This window comes from Caenorhabditis remanei, chromosome IV (genome assembly GCF_010183535.1).
Source record: "Caenorhabditis remanei strain PX506 chromosome IV, whole genome shotgun sequence".
Classification (NCBI taxonomy): Eukaryota; Metazoa; Nematoda; class Chromadorea; order Rhabditida; family Rhabditidae; genus Caenorhabditis; species Caenorhabditis remanei.
In genome coordinates, this window is record NC_071331.1 from 3,510,456 (window position 1) to 3,528,273 (window position 17,818).

The following is a 17,818-nucleotide window of genomic DNA, read 5'->3' on the forward strand; positions in this document are numbered from 1 at the left end:
GCCAAGAGAAATTTCGGCCCGGCCCGATTATTGACAAGTATGGAAAATATAGCACCAATGTCTCAACCGAGCCTAAAAATACTAGTGGATTTCTGAAAACAAAAAGGACTCAATGTAAACTGAAGGAAAAAAAGCTGATAATCATATATTGGAACAGTGAGTTTTACGCAAAATATTGGATATCGGAACTGTTTCAAAATGTGATCAAGTTTCATAGTCAGTGTGTTGAAAGTTTGTCATTACGTACTATTCAGTTACAACATCGTTAATAAGGACACTTCGAAGTTTTAAGCAAAAAATATTTTGTGGCATATTTTTTTCAAAAAATTTAATTTCTGCACCAAATTCTCAATTACGGAAATCGTAGTGTGATAGGAATGGAAAAGCTAATGGCACTAACTTTGACGCAAAAAACCATAAACATAATACTAAAGAAACAGTGAAAAAGAAAAAGTCAGAATATCAAAAACTTACAGTTTCAATATATTAATTTTACAGCAAATTTGTGTTTTGGTTGCTCCTTCCGTGTCTATGTAAAGAAAAATCCAATTTTTTTTTTCTTTTACAGAATACGTGTTCCTTATTCTTATCAACTATTTACTTCCTGCTAACTCATAAAAACTGCAAAAGAAACCGAAGGACAAAAAAGCTTTACAATAACGCCGAGAAAAAAAAGAATTTGAAAGCCTCCAATGATTTAATATATTTAGCGTTAGCCAGCCCGATCAAGGTGATTTTTCATTTTCCTTTCCCCATCTCTCTCGTCTAAAACTATTTCGAAGCACAGGTTTTTTTCACGTTGGAAATAAGAGAAAAAAAGAAGACAAAAAAATCACTTCATACAAACATTAACCAATGTCATGATAGAGAAAAAGAGGAAAGACAATTTGAGATTTGAAAAGCAGACTACAAACTACAATTTAGTATCCTGGAGCAGTTCTTGGTGGTGGACAATGATCACAAGCTCCCTCGGATCCAATGTCTCCATCTTGTCCTGGTTGACCTGGTTGTCCTGGAGCTCCTGGTTGTCCCGGTGCTCCTGCATCTCCTTGTGGTCCTGGTTGTCCTGGTTGAGAGGCTCCTCCTGATTGTCCTGGCTGTCCTGGTGCACCGGCGGGTCCTGGTGGTCCTGGTGGTCCAGCTGGTCCTGGAGTTCCTGGAACATCGACGAGTTGTCCTGGAGCTCCTGGTGCTCCTGGGTTTCCGTTGGATCCTGGATTTCCTGATGGTCCTGGTGGTCCAGCTGGTCCTGGTGGTCCTGGACGAGCAGCTCCGCCTGATTGTCCTGGAGCTCCTGGTGCTCCTGATGGTCCCTTTTGTCCTGGTGCACCGGATGGTCCTGGTGGTCCAGCTGGGCAATCAAAGCAGAAAGAGTCGGCAGAAGCATGAGAGTCCTCAGCAGCGTCTTGTCCTGGATGTCCTGGAGCTCCTGGGTTTCCATCGTTTCCTGGTGCTCCGTCTTGTCCTGGCTGTCCTGGTGGTCCAGCTGGTCCAACTCCGCATGAGCAACAGGATCCAGATGATGAAGAAGCTGGGGCTGGTGCTCTGTGAGCAGGTGGAGCAGCGGCGAAAGAAGATGCTGGTACTTGAGCTTGGGCAATTGGAGCTGGAGCAGCGGTTGGAGCAGCAGTTGGTGTCTGATCCTCCACTTCATTTCCTTCCTCATCCACATAGATAATCTCAACTTCCTCGTCTTCATTCTGACGACGGATCTTCTTCGAACGAGTCACCTCTCCTGTATGGCGCCGTGCGGCACGACGGATACGTCCGTTGACTCCATGGAGGGTTTGGAACTGGAAAAACACAGCTGATATGATAATGAATCAGGGCGAATTTCAAACAAAAATAAGAAAATTGAAACAGTACCCAAATTGTGATTTTCAAAAATAAAACCAAAAAACTCAACTCACATTCTTATACTCATCCCAAAGACCATCAGTTCTATGTTGGCAGAAGTCAACCTCAGATTGAAGGGAGGATTGCACGTGTTGCATGTAGTTGTACAACATTGGGACAGCCAAGATGGCGGTCAAAGTGGCGACGGTCGAGATTGCGATACCTGAAAAATTGAAATTCTTGGTTTCACAAATTCAGTGATCTTTGTGAAACCAGGCAAATTGATGTGAAAATCTTAAGTTAAAGACTCGTAACAGAAAGTTTCATGAGTTCCCTAGAAACGCGCCACGGGCACCCCAGCTTACCTGCAAAGGCAATCTTGCGATAAGACTCGGTCTCGTCGGCCACCTTCTTTGGATCCTCCATCTTCAGGTTCTCTTAAAAATTTAGGATTATTTGACTGTTTCAAAACAACGTCAAATAATACTTTTCGAAAAATTTACACTCGTGTCTTATCTCAAACATAGAAAAAAAAATTTGAATTAAAAAAAGAAAAGGTAAAAACTAATACCTTAACCTCTCACCCCGCTTTCCTTTTATACCAATTAATATTTGGTTCCCATCGTGTAGTAACACGGAAGAATACTTTTCTCAGCTTCTTCTTCTCTTTACAACATTTATTTTCCATTTGGTTATTTCTACTTTTGTTCTCATCAACCAATCTACTTGTTTAGATCTTTACCTGTGTAGAAACGAGGGGGTATCGAGAGGGGGGAGGAGAAGAAGACACATGTGTGATACGGAAGTAGAAAAATGGGTTGCGGGGAAAAAAGAAAGGAGAGATGGAAAAGGGAAATGAGAAATCGCCTTGATCGGACTGGCTAACGCTAACTATATTAAATCATTGGATGCTTTCAAATTCTTTTTTTTTCTCGGCATTATTGTAAAGTTTTTTTGTTCGTCGGCTTCTTTCGCAGTTTTTATGAGTTAGCAGGATGTGAATAGTTGATGGGAATGAGGAACACGTATTCTGTAAAAGAAAAAAATCTTTTTTGGATTTGCCTTCACATAGACCCGGTAGAAGCGACCAGAACATAAATTCGCTGTAAAATTAATATATTGCAACTGTAATTTTTTGATATTCTGACTTTTTCTTTTTTCACTGTTTCTTTATTAACAAATTTATGGTTTTTTAGCGTCAAACATAGTTAGTGACGTTTACCTTTTTTTTCTATCACACTACGATTTCGATAATTGAGAATTTGATTGCCTCTAAATTAAAATTTATGAAAAAAAATAGGCCGCGAAATATTTATATTTGAAACTTGGGGATAAAAAATGCGAAGTTATTAACCGAAGCATCCTCATCAACATTGTTGCAAATAAAACGTAAAACTTCCAAAAAATTTGAATTTGACCACATTTTGAAACAGTTTCGATATCCAATATTTTGCATAAAACTCACTGTTCCAATATTTGGTTATCAATTTCATCAATTTCTTTTCTCCAGTTTACATTGGATCCTTTTGGTTTTCAGAAATCCACTAGTACTTTTAGGCTCTGTTGAGACATTGGTGCGATATTTTGTATTCAAGATATCAGAGTACTTCAGTGAACTTTCTAGCTAGCAGCGTAGGAATGTCAATCTTTTCTTTATTCAATCTATTCGCTATACCAAATAATTTCTGGAACAAGACTACTTGAAACCGTCAGTGAATATTTGTAACACATAGTCCATTATTGTGTTCACAGGTTGCAAAATATTTTTGAATGTTTCATACTTTTTAGAAAAGTTGCACTGGAAAAGGGGTTCAAAAAACCTTCTTTTCTATTCATTAAAACAGGATTTTTTTGTGAAAAAATGGATTTTCAAATTCAAAAATTGGAATAATATTTTAAAGATCTTTTTCCGTAATGATAACATTTATTTAAAATAGAAAAAACTATATTTCCTTCTTTACTAGGGAATGTTGTGAGTGGGGTATGGAGTTATGGCAAGTGACCTATATCATTGGAAAGCTGAGAACACGTCATTTATTTATCTGTTTTCCGTTTTTGCTGCGGATCCTCCCAGTTCGAGAAATTTAGGTCTGAAATTTTGAAGATATTTTCCCCGTGAACTCGCGGTCACAGTTGATTTTTGGAGATTTTCGGCAGATTCAGTTCACGTGAAGTTTCAAAATATAATAAAAGTGAAAACCTTAAAAAATCAGCGGTCGAATGGTTCAGTGGTAGAGTTCGGGAATAGTAATCAGAGGGTCTGGGGCTCGATATCCTCAACTCGAATTATTTTTTTATTTTTTGTAAAGCTCATAACTGGCTCCAAGAGCAATCTGGGTCACTTTTCCATGTTTTCGGGGTTCTCTGATCTTTAGAGCATCTGGTTCAGACCATTTTCAAAATTTTTTTAAAACATTTTTCAAGACTTTATATGATCATCTATAGGCAAAAATTTTTAGAATTTTTTTCTGGTCAAAAATGTGAAAGTTGGTTACGTGAGGCTGTTGCTGTGTGTGAAAAAGTGACCCAGATTGCTCTTGGAGCCAGTTATGAGCTTTACAAAAAATAAAAAAATAATTCGAGTTGAGGATATCGAGCCCCAGACTCTCTGATACTATTCCTGAACTCTAACACTGAACCATTCGACCGCTGATTTTTTAAGGTTTTCACTTTTATTATATTTTGAAACTTCACGTGAACTGAATCTGCCGAAAATCTCCAAAAATCAACTGTGACCGCGAGTTCACGGGGAAAATATCTTCAAAATTTCAGACCTAAATTTCTCGAACTGGGAGGGTCCGCAGCAAAAACGGAAAACAGATAAATAAACAACGTGTTCTCAGCTTTCCAATGATATAGGTCACTTGCCATAACTCCATACCCCACTCACAACATTCCCTAGTTAGAAAAATACGTGTTCAGCTGTACATTGAGACTGCCAAGTTGTAAATTTTGACTGGTTCTGGTTACTATTTCTGATTACTATTTCTGCTATTCTTGAGCGCAAAAAATCGTTTACAGCACACGATTTTTTGTTCTAAAAATATCAGTGATGGTGCATTCCTGTGAACTGAATTTTTGACATTTACATCACACGAGATTTTTTTAAAATTTTGTGAAGAAACTGGCGGATGGATAAGAATGAATGACTATGGCACAAAGAAATTTTCTGCTTTTTGTGAAAGAGCTGGTATTTACAGCGTGATTTCTACTATTTTTCATAATTCTGGATATTCAAACCCGGCTCCAATTGATATGATATGATATTTTATTTAACTATTTAAATATACAGAAAATGTCACTGGAGGTCAGGTAAAGTCCCTCACGAGACAAAACCTGAGAAAGGAAACCGGGAATAAGAAATTATAAAATAGGTGTTGGGCAAAATGGAGGGAGAATAAAGAAAGAAAAAAAATCAGAATCGTGCAATATTATTCACAAGAAGAGACTTGAATTCCGATGGGCAAAGGAAATGAGGGACATTAATAGTGAAGGCATTCCAAATAGGTGTTACAGTTGAGAAAAAATTAGAGCAATTAGGATTTATACAGATAAGAGACATTGGGCGACGGGAGGAGGAACTTAACCTGACATGGCTCTCAAGACTAGGAAAATATGAGGCGCCGATTATAAGATTGTATAAGAGAAGTAGTTGCGCTTTGAGCCTACGGTGAATTGAATATTCGAATGGGCGTGACTCTTTCAAATAAACGGGAAACTGAAAAATACATGAATTTTTCTGCTGCATTGTTTGCATCATTTTTATAATGTCCACTTTGTTTCTTCATCAACTTATATATTTCTGTTTCTTCAGCTCCAAAATTATTTTCATCGTTTTGTTCAGTGATTTTTTTGAAATACTGGGTATTCCAACATTTCATTATTCTAAAAACAAGAACTATAAAAGTCTTACAAAACATCGAGCAAAATTGAGTATAAGAGCAATACATTATTGAATTTCCGAAACAGTCAAAAGTAAAAATCCAAAGATGTTCAATTCGGTTTTTATCACGGAATGATTAAATTGATTTTATCTCTGTATTCCACATGCATAGTCAGTTGTTATGACACACAATTTCGCTACTTGAATTCACATTCTACTTTCATAAATTGCTGTTTTTGCAAAATTTATCAGTAGAAAGTTGCGATCTTTATTCTATCTAAGGCACTTGGAAAACGAGAAGAGTTCTAAAAGAAGCACTGAAAAAATGGAAGTATCGAAAGTAAACCATGAAACTGAAACTGTATACTTTTGTAATTTACGAGATTATAAAAGTTGCTAAACTTTTCCCAGAAGAAAAGATACAAAAAGTATTGTTTTGGAGTGCAGCAGTTCCATACCCAACATAACAGATAAATTTCTTGGACTTTTAACTGACAAAACCTCATATTTAGCTATCGAACCTCCTGCAAGAAAATACTTTCCAATAAACATCATGATGAGACAGACATTCACGAACCCTTGCTGGTAAAAACCCCGTATTTTACCACGATTTAAAATTATTTTACTACGGTTTTTCATGCTTTCAACCGCGAGACCCATCCGAACCAATTACTTGCGCCTTTAACACGCTTCGGCAAGGGTTCGTGAACCGATAATATCTCATTTTTGTGTCACATGAAAAGACTTGCTCGGTTTTACCAAATGCTTGGGATTTGATTTTGGTAACGGTAGAAAAGTACTAAGGGAATTGAACAAGTAGCTTTTTTATGTTTCGTAATTGTTTTAAGTTTCAGTGGTTTATAAATCCGAGATCGGATCTTTGTCAACGACAAGAAAATGAAGAATAAGTGAATTGGACTTTTACTCTAAAACTATTGACTTGAAAAAGCAAAAATTGGAAAAAGTTTTCGCTTTATTCAACCGTACCTTTTGCAATCCTGATATTGACTATTCATCAAACCTGGAATGTCTGTCTCATCATGATGTTTATTGGAAAGTATTTTCAGGAGGTTCGATAGCTAAATATGAGGTTTTGTCAGTTAAAAGTCCAAGAAATTTATCTGTTATGTTGGGTATGGAACTGCTGCACTCCAAAACAATACTTTTTGTATCTTTTCTTCTGGGAAAAGTTTAGCAACTTTTATAATCTCGTAAATTACAAAAGTATACAGTTTCAGTTTCATGGTTTACTTTCGATACTTTCATTTTTTCAGTGCTTCTTTTAGAACTCTTCTCGTTTTCCAAGTGCCTTAGATAGAATAAAGATCGCAACTTTCTACTGATAAATTTTGCAAAAACAGCAATTTATGAAAGTAGAATGTGAATTCAAGTAGCGAAATTGTGTGTCATAACAACTGACTATGCATGTGGAATACAGAGATAAAATCGATTTAATCATTCCGTGATAAAAACCGAATTGAACATCTTTGGATTTTTACTTTTGACTGTTTCGGAAATTCAATAATGTATTGCTCTTATACTCAATTTTGCTCGATGTTTTGTAAGACTTTTATAGTTCTTGTTTTTAGAATAATGAAATGTTGGAATACCCAGTATTTCAAAAAGATCACTGAACAAAACGATGAAAATAATTTTGGAGCTGAAGAAACAGAAATATATAAGTTGATGAAGAAACAAAGTGGACATTATAAAAATGATGCAAACAATGCAGCAGAAAAATTCATGTATTTTTCAGTTTCCCGTTTATTTGAAAGAGTCACGCCCATTCGAATATTCAATTCACCGTACGCTCAAAGCGCAACTACTTCTCTTATACAATCTTATAATCGGCGCCTCATCTTTACTAATAATATTCAACAGATCCGTTTGTGTATTTGTTTGTTGCCAGCCATAACTCCCTTCGTAGTGGGCCGATTTTTATGAAACCTGGATAGATGTATTGGAAATGTGTCTTAGTTGATGCCCGAACTTTTCTTTTTTCAAAAATGTCTGTTTTGACGTCTTCTGGAGACGATGACGATTTTCAACGGTAAAAAGCGTTGAGAAAAGGTGTGTCCCGACAGGGTGGTAGAAAGCTCAAAATATCAACCTGATACTACTGACTCGGTGTTTCTTGACTGCATTCTCGAGAGCGCCCCGGCCGCGCGTATTCGGTGCAGCGGTCTACGCAGATGACTCTTACGCACGGGGTGGTGAGTTCGTTCCCGCTAGGTCGGAAATGTTTTTTGGTTTTTTGTTTTGATAGGAACATAGACATCCAGTATATGAAAGTTGTAAATAACGTCGTTACAGTCGAGATTTCATAGATAAAAAGGGTTACGTGGGTATCTGCACCAGTTTTTTTCCACTGTTGACACTGCTACAATTCTGCCATAATGAGTGATTGAGTTCCAACTTTCAAAGTGTTTAAAAATTAAAATTCTGCAAACGCAGAGTCAGAAACTGACTTAACCATAATACTTCCGTCCGCATCTTCTTGGGGTAGTCAAAAACTCAAAAAGATTACATTTTTTGTCAAAAGGAAAATATGTTTTGAAGTTTCTGAAAAAGTTGTAACGTTTTTTGCGTATACCACTATTTATACCACACCCTGTACATAAAGTGCATTTCATTGAAGATCTTTAAGAATTTTGCCAACTTTTGTGGAGCGCTTTCAGGTATAAATGAGGGTTGGAATCAAAATAGACTGAATAAAGGGTACTTCAACTTTTGAACTTATGTAGAAGTATGCAAAATAGTTTTGAAGTATTCCAGAGAAGAGAGGCAGCATCGCCGCCTGAATACTTCAATCAATAAATATTATCTTTCTATCTATCTAATAGTTAATATTCAGAAAGCAGAACATTTGGATCAAACCAGACTATGAAGAAGATTTCCGTGTATATGGAAAACATCTTGAAAGGTTTTGGGGAGGGAGGCGATATCGCCGCCGATCAGTCAAAAACTCAAAAAGATGTTTTAAGCGCATTTTTTGAATATATGAATAGGAAAGTCTCCACATTCCTAAGCTTCAGAAAAATATGTTCAAACAGAGAAAAAAATAGTAGAACAAATTCAAGCAAAATGGTCAAGAAGTGATGGTGATTTGTGAATAAGGAACTTTGTCGTAGCTCGGTTACCTTCAAAAAAGAAACAAATTCTAGAAGTGAAGAAACCGTTCATACTGAATTTCATATTCCACAGGAAAAATGTCATTGAGAAAATTTGTCCAAATATTATCAGAAAAACAGATTTTTTAATTGTTCTCTACCGGAACGGGCTGCTTAGCTAACAAAAAACTACCAACAAGTGAATAAGTTATACGATCCAGAATTAGAGAAGAATTCTGAAACCTCTATAGTCTCAACCGTTTGGGAAGCGCCGCAGGCGCTGTAACAACCGGAAAGGTGGTGTAGAAAAGGAGGTTTAGTCGCCGTTAGGCGACGTGAACCGACTGGTATTTTCCTAGTCTTGAGAGCCATGTCAGGTTAAGTTCCTCCTCCCGTCGCCCAATGTCTCTTATCTGTATAAATCCTAATTGCTCTAATTTTTTCTCAACTGTAACACCTATTTGGAATGCCTTCACTATTAATGTCCCTCATTTCCTTTGCCCATCGGAATTCAAGTCTCTTCTTGTGAATAATATTGCACGATTCTGATTTTTTTTCTTTCTTTATTCTCCCTCCATTTTGCCCAACACCTATTTTATAATTTCTTATTCCCGGTTTCCTTTCTCAGGTTTTGTCTCGTGAGGGACTTTACCTGACCTCCAGTGACATTTTCTGTATATTTAAATAGTTAAATAAAATATCATATCATATCAATTGGAGCCGGGTTTGAATATCCAGAATTATGTCAAGTTCATTACATTGGCTGGCTTTATTCACCTCACGTAGTTCTAGAATAATTAAAACCTGTGACATAAAAAGAAACGTGGAGCACACCCGAACAACGTTGTACGAAACCTTTGCTTTTCGTTACAACTTTTTTATCTTTTATTATTCGGTTTTTTTTTTTCAGTTAAAAAAATATGCTGTTGCAGTTGTTAAGAAAATAGTGATTCGATTTTGAACATTGTTGAATGTCCTTCTTTCGTTTTAGAACTCTTCTTTAAAATTTTAAATCATAAATTTTTTCTCAAATTAATTTTATAAATTCTTAAAACGTTACTCAGATTAGCAGTTTCTCATAATGATAAAAAGTTGTTGAGATAGTACGTTCAAAGTTATTCAAAAATACAAAAAGAGTTGTTCAAAGCAAGAAAAAATGTGTGCCGTTTTTTTTAGGTTTTTCATCAATTCTTTATGACACCCTTGTGAAATTTCTTGCCGTTTCAAAACAATTGTTTCAATTTTTCCAAAAATATGTTTAATTATGTATAATGAAGTCATAGATGTCATACAAGTCGTTTGAACACGCAAAAAAAACCGCACTTTTTTTTGTATTTTTTAACTTTTCCAGGTTTTTTTCTGTTTTTGAATCTGCTTCTTATTGTTTGTTTGGCAAAATTGTTCGTTATTTCTTCTGATTTATTTTTATTTTAAAAACCACTGGTCCTTCGTTTCCCAGCCGCATTGAAAGTTAGTAATGCTTGTGTTTTCTGGGATTGGTGACTCACTTGACAGTTTTTTCAAAAATTGTTTGCGCTGTTTCACTTTGTTTTCTGCTTCACAAGCTCTAATTAACATTGTTGATAAACTTCGGGATGTTTTTTTTGATTCTAAACAATGTTTTATGTGGAAACGATTGCTCGTATGATTTAAATGACCGATAACTGTCATTCAAGTCAATTCCATTATTATGTAACCCTTGAAACGGGGTAAGTTTTATACTAAAAATATGAATAATCATGTCAAAAGAAAGCAATCCTATTCCGATTGTAACTTCTTACCGATTAAGTCATTTTTGAATTCTATTTATGGTTCCATACGCATTTAAAAATGAACGAATATACAAGATTTCTGATTGAAACGGAAATTATTCACAATGCAGATTATAAAAAAGGTTTTTGAGTGTAATCTTTGCAAAATCGGTGGATTGAGCTCAAATATTACGAAACACAAACCAGGAAAAAATATCTTCAAATTTAATTTGTATCTCTAAAGTCGTTATGAAAACCTGTTTGAAAAATATCATTTTTCTGTTGCTTATAAGCTTGATAATTATACGATTAGTGTAGTTTTCCAATTTCTCGATTTAAAATTTTTCGATTTTTGAGTATGACATCAACACGACTGTTCCAATTGCTGTGAGCTCGGAGCATAAGCGTTTTCAACATGAAACAAGGTACCACAAGTGATCAATAAAAAATTCATTTAATCAGTAGCGACAAGTTTTAACACAATGTTGAAATGTTAGAGAAACAGTAGAAAAAATGTGTTTCACGAAATTTTTCCTAGTTTTAGAAAGGATATTACAGACCAAACGAAATAATTAGGCAAAAACCTGGATTTTAGATTTCTCTAGATAATTTCCGACTGCCAATAGAGTGTGTTCTCTCATTTTCAATTAAACTATGAAACTTATTTGATTTTGAAAAAATGCCGGTTTCTATAAATGTTCAATTACATTAACCACAAAACTAAAATTGGTTTCATTTTTTTAACTGCAACATTTTTGGGATTCAGTAGATGCCGAATTCGTAGATATGCAAAACGCCTGTAGGACTGGGATCAGTACAAATACACCAAAGTAGTAGTTTAAAAGCTATACAACAGTGAAATCGGTTAAGAGGTTCCTTGTTTTGCAACTTATTTCTTTTTCATGCATGGTTTGAAACGTCTCTGACTTGGAAAGCTATTAATTAGATTTGATCTGGTGGAAAACTTAGTTGTTTGATTGATAATTACTGAACGTTGTGTAAAATTTCTTCATACAAACTTGAATAGTTAATTTTCAGCAACTTCTGACCAGGCAAGATTGCCGATCCGCTGTGTTTAATGTGTGAGGTCTCAAAATTAAATTTTATTTCAGCTTCATTGAAATTATTTTTTCATTTTGTGTGAGAAAAAAATTAGTGTGAGAAAATAATTTCTATTCAAACACATTTTTCCATTTCAGGTCTTTCATTTACCCAGGTATCAAATGAAAAAAACATTAATTCACTTTTAAACCTTGGAAATCGCCTTCGAAATCGAGATTGGAAACCTATGCCAGCGAGTAAGCAATTTGAAAAGGTAATTTCATTTACTGATGGTTATAGTTCCATCTTTTTGTTTAAATGGTCATGTTGAAATAGTAAATTTATGTGATTTTGTTCTCCAATTTTTTAATCGAACTCAAAAATTGTTTTAAAATATTTTCAAAACATCATGATTTCATTTACATGTGTTTCCGCTGCATTTTTGGTTATCCAGAAGTGTTGTTTCAACAGAAAAGTTTTTGAGACGGTACAGGAAGAAAATTTTTTTAAATGAAAGTTGACCCATATAAATGCAGCTCTTTCACTTTTGTAAACAGGATCTTCCTTTGTAAAACTTATTTTTGAAACTGCTCTTAAAACAGTAAGAAATGAAACCAACCTTTCGATACAACTATTTTTGAAGCTTACACAAAACTTTCAAAACCTAGTGAAACAGGATATTTTCCAAAAAAAATCCATAATTTCATGAACCACTATGCGAAATTCATATAATTTTTTGGAATTGCAATACTGTTGATGGTCTCCTTCAGAACATTCAAAGAACACTGGTCGAATTGCAAAAAAATAGTTTAGAAGTTATTATTTCGGCGCTATTGTAAGTACGCTCTATTGCAAATTTTTTAGTTGATTTACTGCAAACATAACAAAAACGTTTTCAGCATTTTTGTTGAAATTAAGTTTTTAATGGACGTTAGATTATTGATCTTGGCAATGTCCATAAACGTGATGTTTTTGAAACAGTGAACAGGCGACATGATTTACCGTCCAAACACCAATTAGATAATGATTACTGTTTCAGAAATTTTTTTTCACGTTACAAATTTATATTATCTAGTGAATTGTGGAAACATGTTATTAACCATGTTAGTAGCAACATGATGTTACCCTTATTTCCAGAAATCCTTGAGCATTGTTTTTTTTCGGTTCCGGTTATTTTTCAATTAATCGATTTTCTAGTTAAGAAGATTTTGATGTAATAGTGTTCGGAGGTTTCAATTTTCTAGTCCAGTTTTGCACTAATCCCTGCAATATTAACGAGTTTGTTGTCAGCGTTCCACAATTTTGTGAGAAATTACAAATTGGCTTGTGTTTAATTTGTTTCTGGGCGTCACATAACTAATTCCTAGAAAAGCAATTTGATTCACATGAGTTTTCAAAACAGAAACTTATGAAACACAATCTGATATGAGTTGATCGCAGAAACTTCGGATTCTACAAATGGATAAAATATTTCTAAACACTATAGATTCAGTATCGGTGATTCATAGTAAACTTGAAATCAGAATTTATTTATGATGATGTTCTGTAACAGAAACGAGTTTATAATAATGCGCCAAAAAATTGTTTGATTTTCGGAACATTTTAAAGTGTTTCTAAATAGCCACGTTTCCAAGGCCTAAACCAGATATTAATAAAACCGAGTTTGTTCTTGGAAGGGTTTCATTCAAAATTGCAACACTTGCAGTCGTACTGTAGATTCACCTCCACCGAAAAGTTGTTTTTCTTGCAAAGTATTACAAAATGTCACAAAAGTTAAACACTGTTCACTGTTTTTCAAAATTTTAACTTGCCACTGATTCAGAGATTTTTGGTTTTATTTCGGCTTTGCTTCTCAATGTAAAAAAACTTGCTTACTCTGATGGAATTTTGAATGTGAATTCTTGGCAAGTGATAGTTATAAAAATAGTTTACTTCTGAATACTTGCAAGAAAAACTAGTCGTTTTGTATAACAAAAGTTGGAATTTATTATCATTCTACCCCGTTTCATTAATTGATTTGCAATAATGATTGGATTCGCTTCCAATCCAACCGACCAATGATGGTGTGGCACTCGGAATTTTTCGAAAACAATGATACTCACTAAACTGATGTTCACTAAACAATAATAACACCCAACATACAGTCCAAGAAAAAAATTATTTGAAACGTTGATTTTTTTCATAAATCTTTTAATTGCTTGCTACTTATTCAGACGGACAACGCCTCTGCTAAGCAGTGTGACTCGACTTCTTTTTTGTTTTGTTCTTCCAGTTGGTATAGTTGAATAACTGAAAAATTCTGGAAAAGGGCTAGAGGTTACTGTAGAAGTTAACAGATCTCGAAAATACAAATTTGGAGTCGTTGTAGGTGAAATAAAGTAAAATTTGAGCTAATTATCTGGAGATCGTTTTTAAAATGTATTTTTAGCCTGAAACTTAGCGAGTTCTCGAATTTCTTGTTGTTGCTTGGTTTACAAAAAATGCTACTTATTCACTGTTTCAACTTTTTTTCAATAGACTAACAGGCCAGCAATGCATTACTTCTATTTCATATTCATTGAATTACAATGTTTCGAACTGATTGAGTTTTGAGAAGTGTCAAAGAAAACAGAGACTTTCACCATCAAACTATTACCGATTAGAATTGAAACCAAAACCTAGACGAGTGGCTATAAAAATCATTATGTGTTTTAGTAACAGAACAAAAACAGAAACATTTTGATGCACATTTTTCGAGTTCACAAAAGATATTTGTAAACTTTTTTAAATAACCTGAAATCGGTCAGCATTTGAAAGAACTCATTTTTACATACCAGAGTTGAAGATTGAGTTTAGCATAGAGAGCTTGGTGTGAATCAATAGAAATGCATTCATTTTAGATTCCGTAACAGCAGGTTGTAACAAAATCTGAGTTTAAAAGAACAGGTTGTAACAGAAAATTAATTTCCTCTCTTGTTTGAATTCCAAACCATGATCGTAAATTATACGTCTTCGCAATAATAAAAATTTGAGTTCCTACTTTTTCGGCGCTTTGGAAATTTGCTCTATTTTCAGTAACCGTTAGTTGAAAGTTTCAAATCGGAATAAGACTATTCCAACAGAAAACTCCCGGATTTCATTACGTTCTAGAAACAGAAAATTCCAGGAAGCATTCTGATTGTTCAAACTTTTCTTCTGGCTATCAAAACGTGTTCAGTTTTCCACGTATTGTAGCTCGAACTAATGAACACTGCAAATATTCATCAGAATTTTAACTCCAGTCTGGCCCGTAGAAAAAAGTGGTCAAAAATGACATATGCATCTTCCCTATTATGGTTGCCCATTGTTAAATGTTAAGAAACGTTTCTGAAAACAGAACATTTTCAGACATTATGAATTAAGTGAACAGTTTCAGACATGGAGGAAATACATTCGGTCATTGGAGGTCACTTATTCCACATCATAAGATTATCCTGACACTCTAATAAAAAAATAATAATTTGATTTTTACTTCTATCAAAAATTTTCAAGCATTTTTCTGTTCCAAATTGTATGTATTGTCTCGCTTATATAATGAAATCGTTATTTGCCAATTTTTACCACCGTTTTTTATATAGATTTGTTTATTTGCCTTATTTTTTCTTTACTATCCACAATTCACGCATTTTAAACAAGCTATTTGATCGATTATTCTTTAAATTCAGTGTTCCAGAAATCTTGAAAACGAGCCAAACTCTGAGTTCCTTTCCGGATTAAGAGGACAGGGGGTAATATATCACGATGTTTGTTCTGAAACAATTGTTATGTAAAACCGTGATACAAAATATGTTAGTAATATCTCCCAAACACCTCATGAAAAAGGTTAGTACCATATCACAATGTTATTGAAACAGAAGTATCACTGTTTCAGGTTGATTTCAAGATTCTTAAAAGGTGCTCACTTTAATTAAAACGTTTTTCCCTATTCTTTTTAACATGATGGTAGTACGCCAGTTTTGACGGTTGCTTTACAATAAATGTCTAAAATTAGTTTTCTCTGTTTCAGATATACATTCAATCTCAGAGTGTTATGATCCGTGTGCTTTTGAGGTAACTTTTGAAATATCTAGTTCAATGATTATTGTAACTTCTGGGAAGGCAAGGAAAATCTCAATTACCTATGAATTTTTAAACAAAACTATGACAAATTGATGCGCTACTATCACAAAAAAATTCATCTCTGTTTTAGTGATGTTGTAATAATAATCTAGCAGATACTGTTTTCAGTGTATAGTTCTTCATAGCCATACGAACTTATATCAAAATAGTGATTCAGCTGAAAAAAGTTTGTTCAATGTATCACGGTTTCAGTAATGTTAAAATTACTTTCAATCATAAAGCATTTTCAGTTATTAGTTATCGTGAAATCCTTCTCGCCAAGTGTCAGAGCCTGAAGACATAGCTGGGAACGCGATATCCAAAGTTTCAAAAATATTGGTTCACTTTTAACCGTTTTATGACAATCCGGGACGCGCGGGACGAGGACGCGGGACGTCCCGCCGCGTCCCATTTCAAGCCCTACGTTAGCTCTCGTTTATCGAATAAGTAATAGAGGTTGAAAAATTCAGACGCTATCGAAACAGTAAATGAACTGTACTAGATTTCATCAAAACAAGCTGCTATAAACTTCGTTTTGCTAAAATTTATTTGTTTTCTAATTTGATTCCCGTTTGTTAAACATTTCAAACGAATGGCCACTTATACAATGGACAACAGTTCTCCAATGCGTGATGTTCTTTTATAAAATTTCAAGCTCGCAAAAACCAGGTGTCTTTATTTCGATAGTAGTATCAGTAATTGCAAGGAGTCGCAGTGCATAAGTCCCAAATCAACTGGCAGATCGCAATTACATAGCCTATAATAAAAATAGTGAAGCAGTAAATTATTTTGAAATTCTTCTATATTTAGTGCATTTTGTAAAGATAAAGGTACATTTTGAAATTGTTTACAGCTTGAAATATATATGCGTTTTCCAATCAATCCGAAAAATCTAAATTGATTAGAATATAAATACAGACAAACGAAAAACTGCATTGCACATTTGACAATATGAGCCTCTTGAAGCCGTATCATTTCTCTTTAAAAAGTTGAAACTCTGAGATTTGGTAGAGCACAATTTCTACAATTACAGTTTCAAATATCCATTCTCATAAATGATTCGCTGGTTACAACAGTGAGTGTGTGTCCTGACGTTTACTATTCAAAAATTTTTTTTTGTTCTTCAGTTTCATAGATTTTATGATTCCGCTTTTCCTGAAAGATATTAATAATGTGATTTTTTCGAGTAGCCTTCATCGATCTCATTAAAGCGTCTTAAAGTTAATTCATCAGACAAACATCAAGGAGTCTTGAATTTATCACAGTTTCACTGTCATTGTAAATGTAACGCAACATGTAACACAACTTTGAACAAGTGTAATTTTTGAATAAACACTTTATTACCTACATAAAATACAATGTCGTTGAATTTATGACTTACCCCGGGAAAAAATGTTATTTTCCTTGATTTATTTACCGAAAAAAACTGTTCTTTTTTCGTTTCGTTGTTCCGGAGAGCCTCATCATGAAACTCTTTGTAAAAGCTACCGGTAAAATGCAAGCATAACTCGAACCGACCTCATTGAAAAGTTCATTTGCAACTCATTTTCTGTTTCAGGTAAAAGATGTGATTGACCTCTAACTAAATTTTTCATTGATAGAACTTCCGCCTAGAAGATATCATCTTGAAACTTTGTTCGCCTACTCCAATTTACTGATTTTTTTGAGGTTTTTTGCAGCAAAACTATCAGTTTTTAACGAAAAATGGAAAATTTAACACAAATTTAATCATTTAAAGGGCTTTTTACAACAAAATATGAATAAAATCTTTTATTCTTATTCCGCTTTCCGCTTTCCGCCTTCCGCTCAACTCTGAACGGTAAACTCATCAAGTTATGGAACTACAATAATTTTAGACCGCCGTTCGTTTTAGGAAAAAACATGTATTTTACAGAAAATAAAACGTTATCGAAGAAGTAATTGAGGTGGAAAAATTCAGACGTTATCGAAGCAGTTAATGAATACTACGGGAACAACATGTGAGTGTGCGCCCTGACGTTTACTATTCAAATTTGATTACATGTTTACAGTTTCATACGGTCTATGATTTCGTTTTACCTGAAAAAATTAAATAATGTGAG

The 17,818-nt window shown here is 34.4% G+C and overlaps 1 protein-coding gene across 1 annotated transcript; it reads right to left on the reverse strand.

Annotated features, from left to right (window-relative positions):
- Window positions 1–920: 920 nt before the first annotated feature.
- On the reverse strand, window positions 921–2,262 carry GCK72_012348 (uncharacterized protein; the record flags this gene model as incomplete). Its single annotated transcript, XM_053729038.1, has 3 exons — window positions 921–1,793; window positions 1,911–2,059; window positions 2,202–2,262. The coding sequence occupies 3 exons, from the start codon at window positions 2,260–2,262 to the stop codon at window positions 921–923; spliced, it is 1,083 nt and encodes a 360-aa protein (XP_053583810.1).
- Window positions 2,263–17,818: the final 15,556 nt, after the last annotated feature.